Source organism: Pseudomyrmex gracilis, unplaced genomic scaffold (genome assembly GCF_002006095.1).
Source record: "Pseudomyrmex gracilis isolate BER0280 unplaced genomic scaffold, ASM200609v1 scaffold_96, whole genome shotgun sequence".
Taxonomy (NCBI): domain Eukaryota; kingdom Metazoa; phylum Arthropoda; class Insecta; order Hymenoptera; family Formicidae; genus Pseudomyrmex; species Pseudomyrmex gracilis.
In genome coordinates this window covers 290,028-314,173 of record NW_018020680.1, presented here as the reverse complement: position 1 = coordinate 314,173, position 24,146 = coordinate 290,028, and the positions used below count along the sequence as shown (strand labels likewise).

At 40.3% G+C, this 24,146-nt stretch overlaps 1 protein-coding gene across 1 annotated transcript; it reads right to left on the bottom strand.

Annotated features, from left to right (window-relative positions):
- Positions 1-6,720: 6,720 nt before the first annotated feature.
- On the bottom strand, positions 6,721-23,441 carry LOC109855688. The gene is made up of 15 exons (XM_020430190.1): positions 23,270-23,441; positions 21,899-22,083; positions 21,609-21,805; positions 13,975-21,500; positions 13,658-13,872; positions 13,276-13,579; positions 12,994-13,172; positions 12,682-12,871; positions 12,306-12,541; positions 11,834-12,227; positions 11,119-11,227; positions 10,466-10,808; positions 10,279-10,317; positions 10,076-10,186; positions 6,721-10,013 (listed from the first exon to the last, which is right to left on the bottom strand). The coding sequence occupies exons 1-15, from the start codon at positions 23,412-23,414 to the stop codon at positions 7,905-7,907; spliced, it is 12,282 nt and encodes a 4,093-aa protein (XP_020285779.1). The 5' UTR covers positions 23,415-23,441; the 3' UTR covers positions 6,721-7,904.
- Positions 23,442-24,146: the final 705 nt, after the last annotated feature.

The window sequence follows — 24,146 nt, the reverse complement described above, 5'->3', positions numbered from 1 at the left end:
AATATAAAATGGGGATTAAATGGGATATGTATAATACAAACACTTATTTTATTTTATTGCAAAGAAACAGAATTACATACGTCAGCTAGAAGGCACGACAAAAATAAAAAGATAAAAATAGTCATTAAAAATTACTCTCGTTAAATACGATAAAAAGAGGAATTAAAAAAAAAAAATATCATTATGTACAATTAATGTTATTTTCATTCAGACTGGAATTATAAATAAAATTCACAAATTTTAAATAAAACTTTTTTACGTGATTATTTTCTTACTTGCGACACATATTACATTGCATTTCATTGTACAATTTTCTTTCGATGAAGCATTGAAATTTGATGTTGTGTTTCGAACTTTATTTGCACATTCACAAAAAAAAAATAATATCAATAATGTACAAGAAGATTATATACTTTTTGTTTTGTCGATTTGATGGACATGTAATTTATCTATTCTCCATTCTTATTTATAAGAATATCTAATAATTTTGAAATTATCATTAACTCGCGCGTTTTAGATCAGATAATTTTAGAAAATATCAAAACACATCGAAGGAATAAGATATGAAATTATTATATGTAAACAACGTATATTTAAACGTGTTTGTAAATTGTGAAGAAAATTATTGAGATCCGTAATACACACACACATAGAGGTAACTCGTGTATATATCATTTTTGAATATTAACTTACAATAATACACAAAAAATTTATTGTAATATAAAACCAACCCTATGACCAGCGTCTTGTAGTAAAAAAAAAAAAAAAAAAAAATGTAAATTGTTACGTGATACTTCTGAATTGTAAATACCGCTACATCGGGAGAATGAGTGCATTTTTGAACGCGGTTGAATTAAGATTGTACAAAACTTATAGTCTCGTAATTCAATGTTGTGGCGCAATAAAAGCTACTGCGTTAGCTTGATCTAACATTTCTTTCTTTGTTTTTATTTCGCGAGCGAATTATTAACCTTATCGAGTTGCATCGCAGCATGGCAATTGACATTAGCGTGTAAATATTATTATTATTATTATTATTGTATACGTAATGTGCAACGATTATTTATTTCTACGATTGTAAAATTAATGAAAGATAATTGTGTTTAGGTTAAGTTGTGTGAGTTGTGAATACAACCGATCGCTCACTGTAAGTTAGTTGTAAGAGAAAGATAATAACAATGATCAGCACAACGTTTGCAAAAGTTGAAAACAATTAGAATTAATGATATAGAAACTTTCGTTTAGAGAATATAGTTGGAGAGCCAGTGAGATGCTTTCTCGGACACACGTCGATATTTACCGAAGCATTTTCGTCTGTAGAATCTTGCGCGTCATATTTAAGCGCGTCTACAGTTTAAGAAATTTGTTAAACAAATAAAAAAAAAAAATTTATAAAGCGCGAACAAATAATCTTACAATGAGAATCGGTCTGCTCAACGTAATAAATCACCGTTGATCCGTTATTGTAATGGTTTTTCGTGCAAATTTTATTTATTATCGCAACATGTGTTATTTTTAATAAAAAATGGTTGAATTCTTCAGATAAGTGTGTTTTTCCTATATTCTATCTCTTACTATACAAAACACAACGTGTTCTACTTCGTATTCATGATCTGTTTTACAAACTTTTTGTACAAAGCGAATAATACGCATACGTGTGAGCTTTATTTGTCCTTGTATATATATTTTGATCGTATACATATATAGGAATAAATAGAGAATAAATTTTTATAGTAGTAATGTTATAATGGTGCCATAAACGAAACCAGCGGAAGTTCATGTATTGTTGCATTGTGAACCACGTACAATTTAGAAATTTTAGATTTTTTGATCAAAGGATCTTGAATAAATAATCTGAATCTGACAAAATACTTATGAAGTATCAGTGTATGTTGACCTTCTCTTTATTGTATTGAACTTAAAAAACAATCTTCAAGAGAGTTTTAGTCTTTTATGATTAAGTTTATGATTGATTCTGTGTTCTCTCTCTCTCTCTCTCTTTCAAGATTTTGTCTATCGATTGATAATTTGATTCATTCCATTTGTCTAACGCGCCGACATTTCTATAATTTTATAAATTTTTATTTAAACTATAAAAAACGAGAATCTTCAAATAACGTTGTGTATACACGCGTATCTGTCAAATTAGACAAAAGAAAAACGAAACTAAGAAAAAGACAATTTTGTTGAGAATTTGTAATTGTTTAAATTAAAAAAAAATGTTTTTTACAAGCATCTTGAAACTTGCGTATACTTTTTATATTAACGCGAATATCGTAATGTATATATTGTAACAACGTAATTATTACAAAACAAAAAATTTCAGTGCTATACATTTGTGGTTTCACGATTCCATTCTTCGCGGAATCGTGATTGTTACTCAATGATTGTCGATCAATTGAATCTTCCCAACAAGAAACATATTAAAGATACAATTGTGAAGTTAATGATACGAAATATATGTCGCTTTGCTTTTGCCGTTGTATATTACAGAGAGTAAAATATATTAAATTACTTTAATTAATGTCTCGAAGTTTTCATTACATGTATATATATGTTATATATATATATGATGGATGTATAATATTTTGAACAGTCTGTTTTGCTTGCGTGATCGTATCTGTTTCCTACAAATGATAAAAAAGTACATAATTCCTGGTACAAAACATTAGCTGACATAAATTGTTGGAATATTACACATTGTATGATATTTCAGCGCCTCGTACGATATGATACAAGGAGAAACTTGATTTAACTGGTTGAAATAACCGTTTCATCAAATAATTTAATATTTCATTAATATTTCATTATAAATTACTTATTAAGATATGCGTCATTATCTTGTGAATCTATAGTCTTTAATTTTAAACACTGCGTATTTGCACCAGAAGTAGACAAGTACGAACTGCCTTATTTTAATCGCGCAATAGACACACAACGTTTTGCTAGAAGTGCTCAATTTTAAAACATTGATCCTGCTAGAAAAGGATACCGAAGGAATTATAGATTATCAGACTGTAATCTGCATTCTCCAGCACAGAGACGCAATATTTGTAAAATTTATGCACACATTTGCGTGTGTGTGTGTGTGTGTCTGTCTGTGTGTAATAATGTAATTGTGTAATAAATTAATTATACTTCTCCATACACACATGCCTCTTGCTTTCTTTTTATCCTGTTCAAAAATATGTAATTAACGAGATTCGAAACACATATCAAAAATAAAATACTAGAGATTAGAGATTACTAGAGATTATATGAATAATTAAAAATTAATTAAAAATTAATTAAATATATATTGTACACGTATATAAAACGCATAAAATCACGCAGATTTACAAAGAGACAAACGGAAAGAGTATTAAAGAAGAGGAATATGGAAGGAGGAAATAAAAACAATTCACGATATTATTTCAATATATTGAATTTTATTACAAAATGTTTGTATTTAGGCTACAACATGTAGTATAATAATGTTTGGTCTAGACCCTTATCAAAAGAAAAAGAAAAGCTAAACTGCACCTCATTTACTATTGTCTTAACGAGCCACGTCGCCAATTTACGTCTCGAGGAGACACCAGTATGGACAAAGAGACGAAAGAAACAAAAATGTAAATGCTACATAAAAGTTTTATACAAATTTCAAAAAAAAAAAAAAAAAAAAAAAAAAAAAAAAAAAAAAAAAAAAAAACTATAGTCGCACTTGCGTTCACAATCGTCCGACCTTTTCGCAGCTGGCGAATCGCTTCTTTATCGCAAATATATTTAAGGCTCCTGCCCTTCTCCTATTCTAAAACTTTTAAAACGACAAAATTCCTAAAGTAATGTCGCATAGCTGTTTTCGTGATACAGTTCGTCTGGTCACAGATTTGTAACGCACGCTTTAAAAGTTACAGAATAGGCTCGGTGGGTGCTCGTTCCAGCATTAGGGTAGCGTCATATATTGAATTATATATGTGTGTGTGTGTGTGACGTCAGAAGCGAGAAATTAAACGAATTTTTGTCATGTAAGTTTTGTCGCTAATCGCCATAAGTTACTTGAAAGCGCAAAAATTAGTACACTCTGCCGGGAAAAAAGTCGCGTATAAAATTTGTAATATAAAAAATTTGATCACTTGTCACAAGGCTTGTTTTTGTTTATTTTAGGAAAAATGTAGAACACACATATAGATAGAAAAAATATGCATTTTTTTAAATGCGAAATAATAAAGAAGAGTTTCCGGCGCACTGCACTAAAAACCACACTAGTGTTTCTCAACCAGTGTAATCAACACACTGGGGTTATTATTATTAATTTTTATTTTATTGAAAAAAAAGAAAAAAGGGAAGGAGAGATGCCTTAATAAGATTTGCTCCTTTTTAATATAAACCGCGAGTTGAAAAACGTCAATCTATTTATATATTGTCAAATGCCAGCAGGCTTGTAAAATTAGTTTATTTCTATATGTGTAAGTTACATGACAAAAACACAATCGTACGACTTTTCACTTCAAACGTCATAACGCATAATTTAGACATGCAGTGAGAAATATTTTGTTAAATGCATAATATATATATATATCGTACACAAAAGATGCAATTTGATCCTTACTTTTACTCCTTTAAATTTTATCTTCACAAAACAAATTAAGAAAATTTTGTTAAAAATTATCCTGGAACCATTGAACAACGAATGTTGCGAATGTTTTATAAGAAAGATATTCTGTACGTCTTATATATTTTGTATACATTTTATCATAATGCCTAATCTATATTTTAAAGCGCTTTGGAGATTTGACGATAGAAAATAGAAAAATTTCATCTGCTCGCGGAATTTTATATCAGTTCGGAGATTAGTTTTTCTTTTGCTGTTAAAAAACGGACTCACTCGGTTGGATTGTTTTTGATAGCGTTTTGAAAGATATTTGTCTCTTCTCTTTTAGAATAATTAGTGGACATTTTGTTTTTTTTTTTTCGTATATAAGCTAGAGGCGCATCGCTCGAGCCTAACTAAGTTACGACAGGATTATATTTCGCTGAACGCGAACGCGATAACACACGGGAACAAAAACACATCTCCATGTCTCTTTTTCTCTCTCTATACAAATCACCGTCGTTTTATGAGATCGCAGGACAACGCGCGCGCGCGCGCGCTGTCCTGCCAATTGCACGCTAAAGAGAAAAGGAAGCAATGATCGGTATCGTGATAGAGTTAGTTCCTCGAGACGCAGCCTGGGAGACCCGGCGGCCCCAAAGACACGTGTCTAAAGAAGAAGACGATAGTGATTGTAACTTGCGTACAACCGATATACATCGTAATAGGTGTAAAAATAATAAAATTAGTGTAATCCTCTCTATTACATTACGGCGTGTGATTCGTGTACGTTTGTTTATGTTTGTTTGTGTGTGTGTGTGTGTGTGTGTATGTACGTACGTAAGTGTGTATGCATGTATGTATTGTGTGGCCTCATACGTGTACATGTATTGCCGCGCTCGACACGATCTTAAAACGTTCAACGTAGTAAACTCTCCCAAGCAAGCTAATTCTAAGATAATGCAATATCCTTTGCTTGTTTATTCATATAGCATCTATTTTTATATTTAGGTATGCATGTACGTGTGATAACTAAACAGATATATGATTTTCTGTCTGCCATCGCGTGGCCACTAACGGCTTGTCTTAATTTCGAAGAGCAGGAGGCTGTCGCAAACTCTATCGGATGAAGCGAAACGTCGAAAAGCATCACACAATGATCCCGTGCCATCAACCGCAATGGGAGAGTTGCATTTTGATTTTTTACTTTTGATATTTTTTCCTCTCTCGTCAAATATACATATATTCGCAACGTCTACTTGGCACTTGATGTGAAATATACCGCGCTCACAAATTACGGAAGGATTTTCTCTTGTAACCGGAACACAGCAAAAATTAGAAAAACGTCGATTAAAAGGTGAGAAAGTTAACAAACTGATGAAAAAAAGAGGATTTTGTGATGGACTTTCCGTTATTTATCCTTTTAATTCTTCTCTCTCTCTTATATATACGTTCAATAAAAAAAAAAAATAAAAAAAAAAAAAACAATAAATACAAATTTTCATGCTGATAAAATTGTGCGAATCGGATAATTCACATTCGGCGCTTAAACGTAAAATAGACGAAGCAAATATCGATCAATTAAAAATGCAGCTCTCCTTATTCCAAAACGTACTCAATTTTATGTTATTTCGTTGCGCAGCTCTTTAGTTTGTTTGCGCGACTTTTTGCAATACATGCATTAATGCCAGCAAAAACATGTGTCAAAAGTTACAGAATAAAGGTGCAGAGAGGAAGAAATTTCAGATAAAAAAAAAAGAAAGAAAAAAAAAACAAAACCCGAACAATACCGAGTTTTCAAGTTGCGCGCTGTAGGCACAGGCACATTTTTTTCCGAACTGTGAAATCGTGTACGATTACGTAACTTCTATTGTCATTTAGATATATTTTATAAATTAAGGAATTAGCTATATATATATATATAATATATATATATATTATCTTTTTTTCTCTCTCTTCTTTTTCTTCTCTTAAAAAGCCAGCGCGCACGATATATTCTACGCGAACTCTCAGTATGACATACACACATGCAAAAACTGTTTAAATATATTTATCTTTAAAAAAATTTTAAAAAATAACAAGTACATGTGTACACATAAAAATCTAGTAATTGATTGCACAATAATAATAATAATTTTTTTTTTCACTTTTTTCTTACGTATATATAAATATACCGATTATAGATTTAAATATGCCGTTAAATTTTTTATTCTTCATCTTTCGTATAGAATATATTTCGAGAGAGCAGCCTCCTGTTCTTCAACAATAACTATATTTAATGATTTCTCATAGAATTATCAAGTAAAATTTGTAAAATACAATATACTGCCTATATCATAAATTCTTAATCTTCATCTTTATAAATAATTATAGTATAATAGTTTTCACACCATTTGTTAATTTATTATACTCAGATATACCATTCTTTTTTTTTTTTTTTGTTTTGAGTAAATTTAAATATTACAATTGTGCCCTCTTTGCACACTAAATCCACTTTTATATTCTGCATGACTGCGTATATCTGTATGTGTGTGTACGTGTGTGTATATATAATACATGTAATGGTAATCTAAAGGACTTACGATATTTACATATGTACACGTGTAACAACGGTGCGTTGTCCAAACCACTCGATTAATTTCACTCTCTTCTTTCAGTTTTTTTTTTTTTTTTTTACTTGATCATCCTCTCCTCATGTTCTCATCGTCATCGCGATGACTAACATCGCGGCGGATACAAAAAGTATCCTAACTCGCGCTTTTTAAAAACTTCACGAAAACTTACTTTGAACATCCAATAGTGTGGACATTCTTCTCGATGAATATATAATGATGCAAATAGTTATGGTTCAGATCTTTCGCCTCGTTATTATATTATTCCGTACAACCGCTGCATGTCTTTAGTCGCACGTTGTCGTTATATAAATTCAATCAAACTGAAAAAGCTAATTACAGAAAAACTTACAGATTCTTAGAAAACAGGCTCCGTCTCCCGTCGCTTTGATTAATCTCTCTTTCTCTCTCTTTCTCTCTCCGCTCTCGTTCTACACTTGGCCAACCTTCGATGTGCCATCGGCGACATTCTTTTCCGTGTGAAAATGCAAGGGCTAAACAGGACAACTGTTCGCTTTATAGAAGTCGAAGAGGAAGACTCTAGCTCTACTTCTCGCACGGGTTTGTCCATGCGCGCAATTATCGAAGATAAGATCTTTCGGAATTACCGTTCGCGCATTAAACTCTACGTCGCAGTGTCCTTCTGCAGCAAAAAGTCTTACCTGGGCACACTTTCTCCTTTATCTAACGATTCAGGGTTGGCCAAGCTCTCACTCATGCTACGAATCGAGATCGTCTTCTCTCTGACTACTGAAGTAAGATACCAGCCCGCCGAATTCGCCAGTGCCTTCTTCCGGATCACCCGGATGCGACTGCGGACCTTGCGGCGGTCCCTGCATAGGCGGTTGATTGTCCGCCGGTGAGGAAAAATGCTCCGCAGGATATGGTGAGCCCTGATAAGCAGCCGCGTCATCCGCCGTGGTCATTGGCGGAGGCGGCGGATAGGCACCGTAGTGATAGTTGGGAGGTGGAGGCGGATGATATGGGGAGAAGTTACCGGGCGGTCGATTAGGCGGCGGAGAAGGTTGCTGTATGTTGTGATTAACGGGCGAGGCGTTGGTGAATGGCGGCATCTGATGCCTGGGTCCCATAGGGTTCTCGGCAAACCTAGCTATAGGGGGACCACCCCGTACGTACGGTGGAGGAGGCGGCGGCGGAGTTGGACCTCCCTTGGCCAATGGACTGCCAGCTGATGGTGGAATCATCGCCGGTCCGCCAGGTGTTAGTGGCGAACTGCGATCTCTATTGTTGATGGAAATCGGTCCACCACCTGAAGGTGACGGATCCATCGGGTGATGTGTTGTGTGATACATTTGTGGACCGGGTACTCTCATACGCATGGGAGGCGTGCCCGATCTAACCGCGGCGAAATGCGGCATAGACTGACCGGCCTGTCTATACGGGGACGGGATCCTAGCGCGTGGCTGCATTTCGTATCCTGTCCGAGGACTACCCATCATCTGACCGCCAGGGGTGGGATTGCCGAAATACTTATGACCCATTGCTGCAGCCGCCGCTGTGAACGACTGCGGACTATTGGATACCGGTTGAGACTGAAGCATTCTTGTAATAACGGAAGACTGCTGACCAGGAGGTAGCGACGGATAAACTGGCTGCGGGTTCGACGGCTGTGTCGAAGGTGGACCTGGCGTTGGAACGGCACTTGCGGGCGGAGTAGAGGGAGCCGAACCAGATGTACTGCTGCCTGGTGTGGGAAGAATGTTTGGTAAATCGTTCTGTTTCATATCCGGATTGGAATCAGTGCCCATGCCGATCAAACCAACATCGGCCGCGGCTTTGGCCGCAGCCTCAGCAGCTCTGGCTGCTTCTAATGCGAGGGTTTTCTTTCCTTTGCCACGACCTCTTCGTTTCGGCTTCATTGGCATTCCATCCGGATTAAAAAGCTGCCCGTCCGGTCCGGTCATAAGTGGCATATGTCCTTCGCCACTTCGGTCTGTTTCCGGCGTCAAACCGGAAGTTAAAACAGGACTTACACCGTGCGGCACGTTGCCGGTGCCATCTGGTATACAGATACCTCCGCCTGGCACGATACCCAGATTTGGCGCGCCATCTCTGCGCATCTGTTCAGCGAGTATTTCAGCTTTGCTACGACGTCCGCGTTTCTTCTTCTTTGGCGCTTCTCCATCCATTCCCTCAGGTGCGTTAGGATCTCTCTGCCTCTCTGCTGCCAGTATTTCTAGAGCTTTCAAACGTGCCTTCTCGAGCTTCTTAGCTTCTCGCTCTTCTTTTTTCTTCTTTTTTGCAATTTCGATAGCCGCGAGCTCTAACTGCCTTCGTCCGTATTCTTCATCCATCATCTGCTCAAGTTGCTCTTCATCCAAATCAGCAAGCTCGCCAGCTCCAAGACCGGTCAGCGAACCCTCAGGAACGTCTCCAGTGAAAGAACTCGCTACCGACATCGTCGTTGCCATCAGTCCGACGTTATCCGAAAGATTCTCGTCCATCTTAGACGTTAAATCCCCAATAGGGTTGTCCATAACTGCGCCAATCATATCTCTGTCCGCATCAGCATTCAACTTCTTGCGCCCTCGATGTTTGCTTCCCGGTTTTGGCCCAGGCTTCTTCCTTTGCTTTGGTACGTCATCAGACAACGATTTGCGTTTTGCTCCAGGACTTCTCCCGTTACGCGGTCTTTTCGCCTTCGGTGATTTGTTCTTGAACTTTAAAGCATCTTTTTTGGGTATATAAACATCTCCAGAATCGGAATCCTTATCACCGTCATCGTTTACATCTTCACCTTCGTTTACCACAAATTCATCTTCGCTATCGCCAGTTTTTCTCATCATCAATGAAAACTTTTTCATTTCCTGTAAAATAATCAGAAATTTGTCACACGTGACCAAAACTTTGTCAAAATAAAGTCACTCACCTCTTCGCTATCCATTTCCTCTCGGTAATTGATTTTCCTTCCTCGAGTTCTTCTACTTAATATTTCTTCCTCTTCTTGTCGATTTTCGTCCGGAAGTCTTCCATAAATAACCTACAAAGTTTTCGATAGAGTTAATATATATACTACAAACATATATACAATTTAATAAAACGCGAAATATATATACATATAAAAACACATACTTTCCGTCTAATAGTTTTCTTCGGTTTCGGTGCAATATCCTGAAAAAGAAACAAAAAAAACTATATTTAGTATTGAAGATTGGATTTTGATTTTGTTTTCTTTATTTATTAAAATCTAAAGACATTCTGTCTCACAAATTTTTTTTTTTTTTTTTTAATCTACGAATGTGCGTGTAAATGTATCAACCTTTTTAATTTTTTGATTTGGCACCGTTTCTTCTGATTGTGTAATCTGTGGAATCGGAACTTCGGAAACTGCTTCTTGCAATCTATCGTCTTTTATTTCGACATTGTTTTCGCCTGTATTATTTTCAAAATTTTCTTGCTTGTTGACGTCCAGCATCTCATTTAACTCGGTAGTGCCTACGGTTTGCAAGTTAGGCTCGCACTGTTTTTCAACTTTCATCTCATTTTCCTCTTCGTCGTTCTCGCTCTGGTTGTCAGATTCTATAATACGTTTTCTCTTTTTCTTTTTCTTACCCTTTGTTTTCGGTGCTGCCCTAACTCTGGACATTGGTACCGTTCTGCTTCTGTAATAAGTTGTAAAAAAAAAAAAAAAAAAAAAAAAAACATTTTAAGGAGATTTAGATAGAACATATCTAAAAAATGACAAGTTTTTGAAACTTGAAAATCTTGATCATACAACTTTACAAATTTTTCCTATATTTATTTCTATAGAAAATTTCGAGAAAATTGTTATTGAAAAAGAAAATAAGTGACTTGGCTTTTTAGTGGGTATCGGGCTCCAAAAACATATCCGCCCATACGCCAAAGAAAAAAATTAAGTAAAATAAAAATTACATAAAAATGAAAATTGAAATTACAAACTGAGTTTCTTACTTTTTCTTTCTTTGTCTCCATGAATTATCACTGTCTTCGCTGTCCGAATTTCCCCAAACTGATGATTTTTTCCTTTTTGGTCGGTCACTTTCTTCGCTGTCGTCGTTAACTAAAATAAACAATCATTTAAGAATAACTTCTTTATCGTAATTTTTTATATCTAAATATCGTAATTTTATATCAAAAGAGACCTGAGAGTCTCAGCTACAACATATTATTGAAACTTAATATAGACATGTGACACATAGACATCATACTTGTTTTTGTACGTCTATGTCAGAGCCTTCCAACTCGCGCACGGCGTGCGGTTTGCGCCATAAGATTTCTATGCGGTCACGTGATCAGTTGGAAGGCTCTGGTCTATGTAATCTATAGTTTTGAGTCGTGTTCTTGCCGGCGTGCACTGGGCGATTCTGTTGTTGACTTGTCAAATTAGGTGCGTACATGTTTACTTACTCATTCTGTTTCCGTCATTCGTTGTAACGGATATTATTTGAAACTAGTTAGTTTTAATTGTATTTGATTGTACTTAATTATATTTTGTTATTTAACAGTGCTGAGGATGATCAACAATAAATGATCGAAACGTCCCTAAATGTAGTTTTTTACGGTATATTGAATGTCCACTTCCTTTCTGGACCAAAGGCTCCGCGGTTGTGTACCATTATTCAATATATAGACAATTTGGATCTTAAAAAAAATATTCGAAACTCACTGAAATCTTCATCGTAGGCTCTCGTCATGCGCGCTCTGGTAGATCTTCTGACAGGGCGCGAATCGCTCTTCCTACCGCGTCGTCTGACATCGGCAAAGCTGCTTTCGTCGGACGATGTAATGTGATCATCAAAATCTTCCTCGTCATCGGAACTCGTGCCTTTGAAATCTTCGTCGCTTTCCGGATCGTCCTCGCTGCTTATATCGAGACTGTTTAACTTTCGATGTTTTTTACGTGCTAGCAATTTCTTAGCCACCGTGTTTTGTTCCTCCTCTACTTCATCAACAACGTCCTCGTTCTCAATTTTATATTCCTCGTCACTTTCTTTTTCTGGTTTTGATTCATCAATCTCATCCTTATCTTCTTCTAATTGCGTCATCTTCAACGCCTCGGCCTGCAAATCAAAAGAAACGGTATTGTGACTGATCAGCTATCTATAACATTATCACGTCGCATGTTTTAATCGTTCTACCTGAGCTTCTTCCTTCTCCGCGTTGACTATCGTCGCAATGTCCTTGCCTCTTCCCTGATTACCAGCGCCTTGAACCGCCTCAACCTCATCCTGAATCGCAGCGTTAATCATGTCGTCATATTCGTTGAATTTGTAGGTATTGGCGCACCGGCGTTCGCGCAATTGATAAACCGGTTCGCTCTCCTCGCTGCTCGTTGTCTCAGAAGTGGAGGCTGACGAAGAGGACTCCGAGGATTCTGCAAAAAAAAAAAAAAAAAAACAGATTTGAAATCACATTAATAACACACAATTTTTACTTTCTATCATTTATTATTTATTTGAAAAAAAAAAAAGTAAAAAAAGTAATCGTCATATCAAAATTTAGAACAACATTCACCATTATCCGACTCCTGACTAGACGCTTTCGAGCCTTTCGGTGCGCGTTGCGACTCGCCCTTGTGAAGCACATTGTCCAAACTTATGCCAACAAACGCCAATCGCTTTTTCCTCAGCACTTCGTTCTCGTGTCTTTTCGTTAATTGATCGAACGTTTTTATAGTTTCTCGAAGTTTGTTCACCAGCAAATTCTACAACAATCAAATTTTAAAGCAATAAGCACGTTGTTTGATGCACACAAAAAAAAATCATACAATTACATTTATAACATGTAGAAAAGTTTTTAAATGACTATTAGTCAGAGCGAACTTACATGCTGGCACGGTGGACAGAACCAGTCACCTTCGGGTATAAGCATAAGTGCTGGTCTGAGGCAGGAACAGTGCCAACCTTTGTCGCAGGAGTCGCAAAGAAGAATCCATTCGGGATGATCAGCCTTCCCACATTTCTGACAAGCGTATTCATCGTCAGCTTCCTCAACATCGCTTTGAGCTAGATAAAAAAAAAAAATAAAAATAAAAACAATGATGAAAAAGAACCGAAATAACTTTTCGACTCTTCTGAAAATCTTTTTTCTTGTGTAAAAAAAAATTACCCTTCTGCGCGGTTCTTGCGCGTCTCAGAGGTTCAGATTCTTGATCCTTTTCGAGATCGCTCTCCGGGGAGAATTCGTGATCGCTTTTGAAGAGCAAGGACCCCTCGCTCTCAATAATATCCTCGTCCTCGTCCTCGTCCTCGTTATCGTTTTCTTCATCGCTGCTCGATCCGGACGAACTCTGCCACGGGTTTGCCTCGTTAAATTTAGCCAACATTTTTTTCTTCTTTCTCTTTCGACGTTTCTTTTTGGATTTCTTCTCTTTTTCGATTTCCTTCACTATTTCTTCCTCTTCGCTTTCCGGCTATGCAAAAGGAAAAGAGAGAGATTACTTGTACGCGCGATACGAGATATAAATCCTTAGAGCGCGTTTAATACTTACCTTCTGCTTTTTTCGTTTCTTCTTTTCCGATTCTTTTTTCTCTTCCAATTCGCGCATACTTTCCTCCTCGATTCTGCGCCTGTCCGCTTGTTCCTTGATCTTTAACTGTGCTATTCGTCTTGATTGCCTCACAGGCATCTCGTCCTGTATCACCGGTGTGTTTTCTGACTCCAGTGAAATGTCTCTTCCTATTTCTAAACCCAAAACCATTTTCCCTGTGGAAAACCAACATTTTTCCATCAATAGGTTTTTTTTTTTTAATTATTGTTGTGTACGTACAATACACGTTGTTACATGTACTTTCTCCGTGTACTTACGCTTCTTTCGCTTTTTTTGCGCGGAAGCGTCCGCGGACGTTGTGTTTAGATCATTAGGAGTTCCATCGGGATGAACACCGGACGATACGTCCAACGTTGAATCGCCTTGGAATTCAGCGAGTTTTGGTTTCGCACGTCCGCCACCGCGAAAACCACGTCGTCGTCTGCCCCTAGGCCGGCCCCTGATCTTCTTGTCAATCGCTATCGATTGCGCCATGTTCAGATCGTCGTTATTGCCGTCTTTATCCGCGCGTTCGGTCGCGTTGTCGGGATCACATTTCGCAGCCTCGTCCTCGGAGCTCATTATCACATCGCGACTTTCCTCAACGGTTTTTCGCAGTTCCTTGTCGGGCATTCGTTTCGCTCGCAACTTGATTCTTTTCCCACCCATCATCTCTTCATCTTCCTGTTTTCCGCCGTCCTCGGAATTCGACTCGTTAGCGCTGTTCCGTCGCTTTCGCGAGATCTTCGGCGCTTCCACGGTCGTACTGTCCAACTTCCATCCCTCGTAAACCAATTCGGACGCCGGTTTAACGCGAATGCTTATCTTCGACGCGTCGGACGCGTTCTCGAAATTCTTCATAGTCATGTCATCGTCGGTACACGCTAAAGGATCCGCTTCCTCCGGCTGCACGTTAAAAACGTCCTCGTTGTCCATACCGGTCGAATCGTCGGAAACCACGGAAACGGTTTTCATTTCTATATCCGGGATCTCCGTAGGTTCTTCTTCCTTCTCATCCGTAACATCCAAATTGATCTTCTTCGAATCGTCGTCGTCGTCGTCGTCGTCTATAGACGTGACAGCGGAATCGGCGTTAACCGTCGCGAAATTATTTTGCGACGCCACGGAAATCACCGACGATTTCATCTCTTCCTCGACTCGCGACTCCGCTTTCTCGATCTCGTTAAAATTATCAAAACTCTTGGGCGCTTGCGCGTCGATGCTCTTCAAATCTTCTAACAACACTTTGTCATCATTTTCCACGTACGAGGGTGGTTTGGATTTTATCGGAGGAACATCTTCCATGTCGGAAGAATCGATCAGTCTCTTGCTGGCTTCTTTCTTAACGTCAGATTTCATAGCACCAATTTCTGAGATCGTTTCCTGATTGGAAAACGAATCCGATAATTCGTTACCACCGACCGAGGCCGGTTTCTCGTCTAAGTTCTCCGTAATTTTATTTACATTTGCGTCTATACTAAAAGATTCATTTTGATTGTTGCAAGCACTATCCAAGTTGTTAACATCTTCCATCTTCGCGGACATTGAATTGTGATAATAAAGTGCGTCGGATGAGGACATACTACCCTCTAAATTCACATGCGACTTGTCCACATTTAGAACGTTGTCCGATTTAACTGGCGCAATGTCGGATGCCAATGCGGTTTGAAGCGGCGTTAAGCTCGCTTCTTGCACGAACGATTTATTGGGCAAGCATTCGTCTTGCGACTTCACATCCCACTTATTGTCTTGATTGTCGACATAATCGACGAGATCTTCTTTGAATCTTTTACACGGAATAGACAGTTCCTCGGCAAAATGTTCGTTCACATTTTTCAATCTCGCTATATTATTATCGGTTTCGAAATTGACAACGTTTAGTTTGTCATCCAAATTTCGTATATGTTGCTCTTTCACGTGAAACACGTCAGCCACTTGTCTGTCCACAGCGTTGAGCTCCTCTTCAACGAGAGATGATTTTATGAACTTATTCACATCGTCCGAACTTAGATCGCGAACGTTCTCGGGCGAACAATCCGTTTTTTGCGTCATTTCGAGAATATTTGAAGTATCCTGAACACTTTGAACATCCTGCACTGTTCTCACGTTGTCAATAAAATTGTTGACGTAATCCTTGTTTTTCTCAATATGACCGGCAGTCGTTTCAAATGTCTTGTTTAGATGAGGTTCGGTTGTCTCTTCGGTGACTTCGGAGACTATCTTTGCCGCGTCCGACACTTCCGGCGTTTTAACAGAGTTGACGGTCGATATATCTGTTTCTTCTACTCTAAGTTCATTCTCCTTCAAAGACATTGTAGATTTGTCACTTAAATATTCAATATTGTTGCAAACAGATTCGGCTCGCACTTTATCGACGCACTCGTTGTTATCGCAATTTTGTGTATTAATTTTAACGTTCTGCTCCACGATCGCAGCATCTTCATTCGATATCTCGTTGGTTTTTAGTTCCACAGATTTTTCTTCCTGTTTTTCAACAACTTCAACGAACAATGGTTCTTTAGGCACGTTGGAAACTAAATTCGCACTATTAACGTCACATTCTTCGACAGACTTTTCATCTAATTCTTCGACAGACTTTTCATCTAATTCCTTGACAGACTCTTCATCTAATTCCTTGACAGACTCTTCGTCTAATTCCTTGACCGACTCTTCATCTAATTCCTTGACCGACTCTTCATCTAATTCCTTGACAGACTCTTTGTCTAATTCCTTGACAGACTCTTCGTCTAATTCCTTGACAGACTCGTCATCTAATTCCTTAACAGACTCGTTATCTAATTCCTTGACCGACTCTTCATCTAATTCCTTGACAGACTCGTTATCTAATTCCTTGACAGACTCGTTATCTAATTCCTTGACAGACTCTTCGTCTAATTCTTTGATAGACTTTTTGTCTAAATCTTCATTCGGATTTTGTTCCGATGAGACGACGACGTCAGATTTAGAATCATTTGCTTGCGCCACGTCAGATTCGAAAACGTCGTCGCTGATGTCGTCATTCGAATCGCTGTTGTAATTCGCAACCAGAGATTGCCTGTTATCGTCCGTTAATTTTTCTTGAGAAGAAAACTCTTGAGAAGCTATATTTGATGTTTCTATATCTGACTGTTCAGCGGGAGCTACAACAGGTGTTGCATCCGTCTCTGATTTTTCTGTACTTTCAACTATTTCCGTAGTTTTGCCGTCGTCACAAACATTTTCGGCAATCACATCAGCGTTCCGTTCGTCAGCGTTGTCGCAAGTTCTTGTTTCATCGTCTTCTTCTTTTTTAAGATCGTTTTCACTTTCCGCATCAGCTTCAGACTTTTTCGAAATTTCAGATTCGATCGTTGTTTGACGACAGGATTCCGCAATGACTGCTTTCTCTTCAGGATCCGTCCGTATTTCTGACGCCGCGTTATCTCTTTGTTGTTCGTCATTCGTTCCAACTTCCTCGGGTTCTTTGAACGATTCGTTAGATTCGGACACGAGATCGTCTATGACCATGTCCTCGTTTGAATCCTGATCAATGCAAGGACTTTCAGAAACATCATCCGCGTACTCACTGGACGTGGACTGAACTAGATTAGACAAATTGATTTCTTCCGTAGTTTCTTTTAATTCGGGCACTGGTGGTAAAACGCTGAACGTGGAAGATTTATTATTATCAGCAACAGACGACAGGTCTGCGCTTTCAATTTTTTCAATATCTGTTTGCACAGGTTCACTCTCTTGAGGTTCGCTCTCTTGAGGTCTCGAATCCTGCGCACAGGCACTATCCGGACTGTTTATAGTAGGAACTAAACGGTGCTTATCATTTTCTTCGGCAGACTCCGAACTGGTTATCGCGGAATTAACGGGAAAATGGGTTTCGGAATCAACACCGAACAGAGTGTCGTTAACTCGAGCGTCGTTCAAGTCTTCTTTCTCTTTGATATCTTCCGAGTCGCCCGATCCATCGTCCTGCAATCCCACATCCGACAACACGTCGGTTCTTTCACTATTTTTGTCGTAATTAACGTACGTAGAGTCGGCGTCGGAACTGGCTAAACTTTTTATTCTCTCGTTGTCCGTGTCGATCGAACGATCTTCCTGGCCGTCGGTTTCGGAGAAATTGTCGTTCTTGTCAATTTGGTTGTCGCAACTCTCGTCTTCCGCCGAAGTCGGATCGTTTCTCTCGAATCGTGTATTCGATTGCTGAGAATTCGCAGGTTCCACATTCGCGGAATCCGGTTGCTCGTTCGACTTGGTGGTAACATCTTCGAGTTCCTCGAGATTCACCAGTTCCGTTTCTTTTTCCAAATTTTGCGTCAAAGATGACACAGACGAATGCATCGAAGCAAAAACTTCAGGTTTTTCTCGACCCTCGTCGACGTCTGGATCGGATGTCGACTGATGATCGTTCTTGTCTTCAAGATCACACGCTGGTTCTTCGCTTCTGTTCTCCTTATTATCCACCGTATTATCCAACTGCGACGTAACATCGTTCGATCTTTCGATAAGAGTTTCTTGAATATCGACGCTCGCGGATTTTTCAAGATCGACGGATTGTTCACATTGCGGTAATTCAACAGTCGCACTTTCTGCTGGCTCAAGCGAACTGGGTTTGCTAATCGAACTAACATCAACCTCATCTTCTTCAATTACACTCATATCGTCGACATTTTCATTTTCAGCTACCGCCTCTGACGTGACACTCGTGTGTAAATTCGAGTTATCACTTTCTTCCATCTCTTTCCCAACGGGCGCGGATTCTTCTCGCACGTCTGGCTCTTCGCTCGTCTTCGTTTGAAGTTGCGTAACGGATGATTTAGCAGTGTTGCAATCGGACGATTCGTTCGGATCTGTCGAACTACTGAGCGTAGCGGCTTCTTGATCAAGCTCGTTGTTTGATCTGTCGACCTTTTCCGCTTCTTTATTATCATTTTCGCTTAGAACAGCATCGGACTCCGAAGTAAACAGATTTGATTTCAACGAGTTATTGTTCGTTTGCGTTAAATCGAAATCTTCCGACTTGTACGGAAGACAAGCTGCGTCGTCCGTTGATTTTGACGATGACACGCACCCGTATTGTACAGACGTAATTGATGATGAAATCGATCCGTCTTCGTCGGACTTGGAGGTATAAGAGATACAATTAGGACCAAAAAAAAATCTCGGTGGCGACGCATTCGGCTTGCATTCGTTATCCGCTGACACTTTTGAAGAAACGTCCGACTTGTTGCATGTAACTATGCTATTGATATCGAAAACGTTTTGTACATCGGTCGAATCTATCGTAGCTTCAGGATTTTTACACGATTCGATTGTCTGCGAGACGTCCGCTTGACTCGGCGACGTGGACGAATCACACTGCACGGGTTCTTGAAGTTCAGAATCTTTTTTCTGTTCCATCAGAATCGTATTCTCCGAACTTATATCGGACACTTGCAATCTAGCACTTTTGTCATCAAACGTTTCACTGTTCGCGCTCGAAGAATTTCCAACGTCCGATGTCTTGACGATCTCTCGATTCACATTGGTAGAATCTTCACAAACTGTTTTGGGTGTTTCTTCAGTTTCACTCAGCCTTTGATCCGCACTGTTGTGCTCGCGATCGTCAGTGTTCTTCAGTGATATGTCTTCTTCGTTTGATATGATACTGTCGCATTCCACCTTCTCTTCCGGCTTCCCCACATCCCACCTCGATAACCTCTTGACCGAACCGGATGTATTACTCTTCGCTATTAGCTGGACGCCTAACGTCGACTTAAACTTTGGCTTTTCTTGTACAGAGTCTACTATTTGACAGTTATCGTTTACACTTACACTAGACTGGGGAAAGTTTCTATTTAATTTTACAGGAGGTTTGCTCGACACTATCGCGCCTGTGGACACCTCGTCCTCGCCCAGAACTTTATTCTGCGACAACGTCGTGGCGGCCGAGTCAGCTTCGGATTTTGATTCGTTGCTTTCTTTATTGTCAGTGGACGCGTCGTCGCCGGGATTGCCCGTCTCGCAATCTTCACCGGAACCTTCACCGTAAAAAAAAATCGTTGGCTCCTCAATTGCTTCCCCGACCGTAGGATTCACTGCGTCGCAGTCGCTACCAGATCCTTCTCCCTGAACCATCATCATTGGCTCTTCGATGGCCTCACCCACTTCGTCTCTCCAGTTGCCGCCCATCATCGATCTTTTGTCCATGGTGCTTCTGATCGGAAGTACGTCCGTTCTTATCCTCTTGAGCATTTCTTGCTGCGTATCATCGTTCTCCATGGGACGTTTCAACGATGAGGTGTTCATTCTAAGCGTCGTGAGTTTGCTGGGATCTGGAAGTATCGTGTAGCTTGGTAGTCTGTGCTCGTCCTTGACGGGTAATCTAGATGTATTGTGATACGGCATCTTGTACGAACCGAAGGCCATCTGTCGCTTGCTCAGATCGGCAACCATCGCATGATTGCGTATCATCATATTACGTGCGTCGTACAAATTCGACATCTCTGGTTTGCTCGGTTTCTTCGTGCTCAAGTCCATCTCACGGTGCTGGAAGTCCTGCGTTCTGTAGCCTGGAGAGGGAAGGTCCATCGTTTTGCACGCTTTCCGACTAGAAAGATCGATCCCGGAGAAGTCGACCGGTCTGTTTTGTTCGTTCGCGCTCTCCCAACCGCGCGGCGATGTTGACAGATCCATGCCTCTGTGGCCTCTGAGCGTCGTCGATTTCTCCGATTGATTTCTCGCGCAAAAGTCCTGCGGCAGCCTGTCGTCCTCTCCGTTTGCCATATTTCCCAGTATACCGCCGGATCTCGCAAGCGATTCCGCAATTTTTTCAAGCGATTTTGGCCCGCTCGGTTTCTCTAATTTCTCCGATTGTATCCTTCCAAGATTCGCAGCTAATTGATCTATTGGCTTGAGAGACAACTTGGTATGACCCATGGGAATAGAATCCGTGAAAGGTAAGTTATTTTTGTTGGAAAGCTTGTCGAGCGATTTTGCTGCAGAATTTATGATCTCGTCGGAACTACCGTATTTCTTTGTCACGTTCAACGGTGCAACAACCGATGCTGTTGGACTTACCAATTTTTCTTCCGGCGCCTGTTTCAGTTCCGCGATATTCACCAGCTTCAACGGAGACGAGGTAATAACAGGCGTCTCTATCGACTTCAACGGAGCCAATTCCTCAACCTCGATTTTCGTGAGAGCAGCCGGCTGATGCGTCGTCGCAGGTTTACCGTCTGATGACAAAGCAGTAGCAGTGGACGTTTCAGTAGTCTCTCTGTGATTTATGTTTTCCGTTTTTACGCTAGCATCTTCCACCTTTGCGTTTAGCGGTTTTGTCGCTGGTAATGAAGACGAAGCAGTACATCTTTCCGCACTCGAAGTTTCTATCATCTCTTGAGAATCGTCTTCCTCCGTGATCTGTTTTGAACTTTCGTCATTTGTTACATCCTCTTCTTCCTCCTCATCCTCTTCCTCTTCCTCCTCCTCCTCCTCCTCTTCTTCAACATCCTCATCTTCCTCTTCGTCGTTTTCGGCGTCATTAGCAATATCGTCCCGATCTTGATCAGGTTCTTCTTCTTGAATGTGTTCTTGCTCGTCCTCGAACTCGCTTCTTCCATTCGGTAACGATTTGTCGTTCACCTCGTCAACAGAAACGCTGTTCTCTTGCGCAACCTCGTCCTCCAAACTCGGAGACGTCGTTACTTGGCCAGTATCTATTATAGGTTTCTCAGAGATCTCTAAACTGTTGCTATCCTCGTTAATTGGTATAGCCCCAGCTTCGCCGTTCGATAAGGTATTTATGAGACTCACAATACCTTCCCGATCCCTATATTGCGATAAAGAATTGGAAAACATGTCACAATATCAAATTAAGCATCTCATTTCATATAAATTTTGTTATTTATATTTAATCAAGCAAAATATCGAAACTTACTTAGCTACTAGTTCCCAACTTTCTTCATCTAAATCTTCTTTATAAACTCTCACATTACATTCCTCATCAATCTGACACCAGTACGCTAATCCAGTTTTATCCCTCCCTAATGGTTCCACACGCAATTCAGCAGCTGCCAATTTGTTGACTTCGTTTTTAAACTTTTGATTTAAGTCGAATTGCGTTTCCAAAAGCACCTAGAATGTAAAAGAAGAAACTTTTTGCATAAAAAACGATTTAATCCACAATTGTTGTGTTGCAAAAATTAAAATTGTACGTCATTTAAATACTTTTAACAAACGAAGTTTAACGGCAATCCGAGCTTTTTTGTAACCAAAACGTTCAAGTTCCCATCCATCCTGATTGGAATACGTGTGGCAAAACTTGACTAGTGCCCTTTCCCATTTTTCTGGTGACACGGTTTTGCGCGTTTTACGCAGCAACTTGATGTGCAGATCTATTAATTCTCGGGACACTAGAGAAAGAAGAAACACACACTAATGAAACTTGCGCAAACACATGTGAGGAAGTGTAATATTTTTTAATAAATTTCAACAAATTTCTCGACTAAAAATGTAGATACAAAATATATAAATTTATATCGGTATATCTTACATATCTAAAACTTCCGATATACTGTTTTAACTTTTAAATAATAATTGAAAAAAAAATATATTAAAAACTTCCTATAAAAAAAAATATTTAAATATTTAAACAATTGATAAATCTTTCAGGCTCCGAAGTTTCTAAACTAAGGAATGTATAAATACGGTATAAATAAATAATGCATATGTTTATATATACATTTCTTAGTTTAAATATTTAAATGTTAAACAACGCTCTCCGAGGTTCGGGAATCAAATGCGAAAAAAAAAAAATTCAACTCTCTTTACGTTTGACAGTTTAAGTAAAGAAACGTCTGTCTTTGACAAGATTTCTGTCGCGAATCACAGACCAATGACATTTCCGAGAAAACGGAGAGCGTGTAACTCGTAATCACGTGTAACCGACAAGCTGACAACAAGAAAGGTGGCAGCACGCGGCAGAATAACAACAACGTGAAACCCATCTCGCGGCTATCTGTCAATAACAACGCCTCGCGGAGGGAGCGTATTGTTATAGACCATTCAAATCGGAGCGAAACGGCGCGGAACGCGCCGGAGGGGATAGCCCGATGTTGCTTTCAGCGATCTCGCGCCAAGTCGCTCTCTCACGACAAAACAAAAAGCGGCGATTATCGTTTTTGCTTGTTGTCGTTGTCGTCGTCGTCGTTGTTGTTGTTGTTGTTGTCGTCATAGCCGCTGTCGGGAGCCACGGCTCGTTCGCGCGAAACAACAAGCAGACAAAAGGACGGAGGCTTCGCAGTCCGAGCGAAATCGTACGAAAGAAACCAGTGGTACGCGCTCAGACTGCTGGCCTTTTGCGGGGGCGGGTCGCGATAGTTCCATCTTGCTCGCTCCCGCGCCTCTTTGCATACTTCGTCCTCTCGCGCGCACATAGACACGACCGTGTCTTTCTGCGCGCGCGAGATCGCATACACATAAGAGCAATGTGTATATATGTGAGAGTGAGAGAGAAATAGAGAGACATAGAGAGAGACAGAGAGAGAGAGAGAAGGAGAAAGAGCGAGAGAAAGAGAGAACGGAGTAAAAAAGACCCACCTTCTTGCGTGTTCTCGAGCATATCCTGGAGCCGCGCGATGTCCGGGAAGATGATGCCGCAGGACTTACCGAAGCAGCCGAGAAACGAACAGATCACCGCGAAATTTGGGTCACTCGCGCATGAGGCTTCGTTATCGGACGCCATTTTTCCGACCGCTTCACGTCTTTGGGCCCGTCGCCGCCGCCGCCGCCACCGCCACCACCGCCGTCGCCGTCGTCGAAGCAGGCGATACGACACGCTACTACTACGCTAAGCGGCCCGGCAACTCGTCGCACATTTCATCGTCCGCACGCCGATCGTCAAGAAACGTCAACAGCGGCAGGATCAGCTTCGGTCGTAAACGTGACGACGGAATCACGCGCGTTAATCAAACGGGCGCCAGCAGGTAGTCGGCGTCTCGTCGCCGACGCGCCCCGCTTCCTCGCCACCTCCGTCTTCCGCTACCTCGTTGTGCGCGCCCTCGCTCGGTATCTTCGCGCGCCGACGACGAGAGGGCACACACGCGCGCACACTATTACACCACCACTACACAAACATATACACACACGCGCGCACACACACACACACCACGCACTCGGAGAATACTCAGAGAGAGACGGAGGAGGTTGATTCTTTCCCTCCGCCCTCCCGCAGGATTCGACGGCGAAAAGAAGCGGCGCCGCCGTCGCCGCCGCTTTCCGTCTTTCTCTTCCTCTCTTTCTTTTTCTCCCGCGTTCTTTATGCCGCTTTCAGTATCCTTCTAACTGTCGATTCCTTTTTTTCTCTTCTGCTTTTACACCTTTATGAACGGAAACACATTGCGCGCTACAGTCTATTGCGCGCCGTCTCCCCTATCTCTCTCCTCTCTCTTTTTCCCCTTCCAGCTTTTCGTTTCGC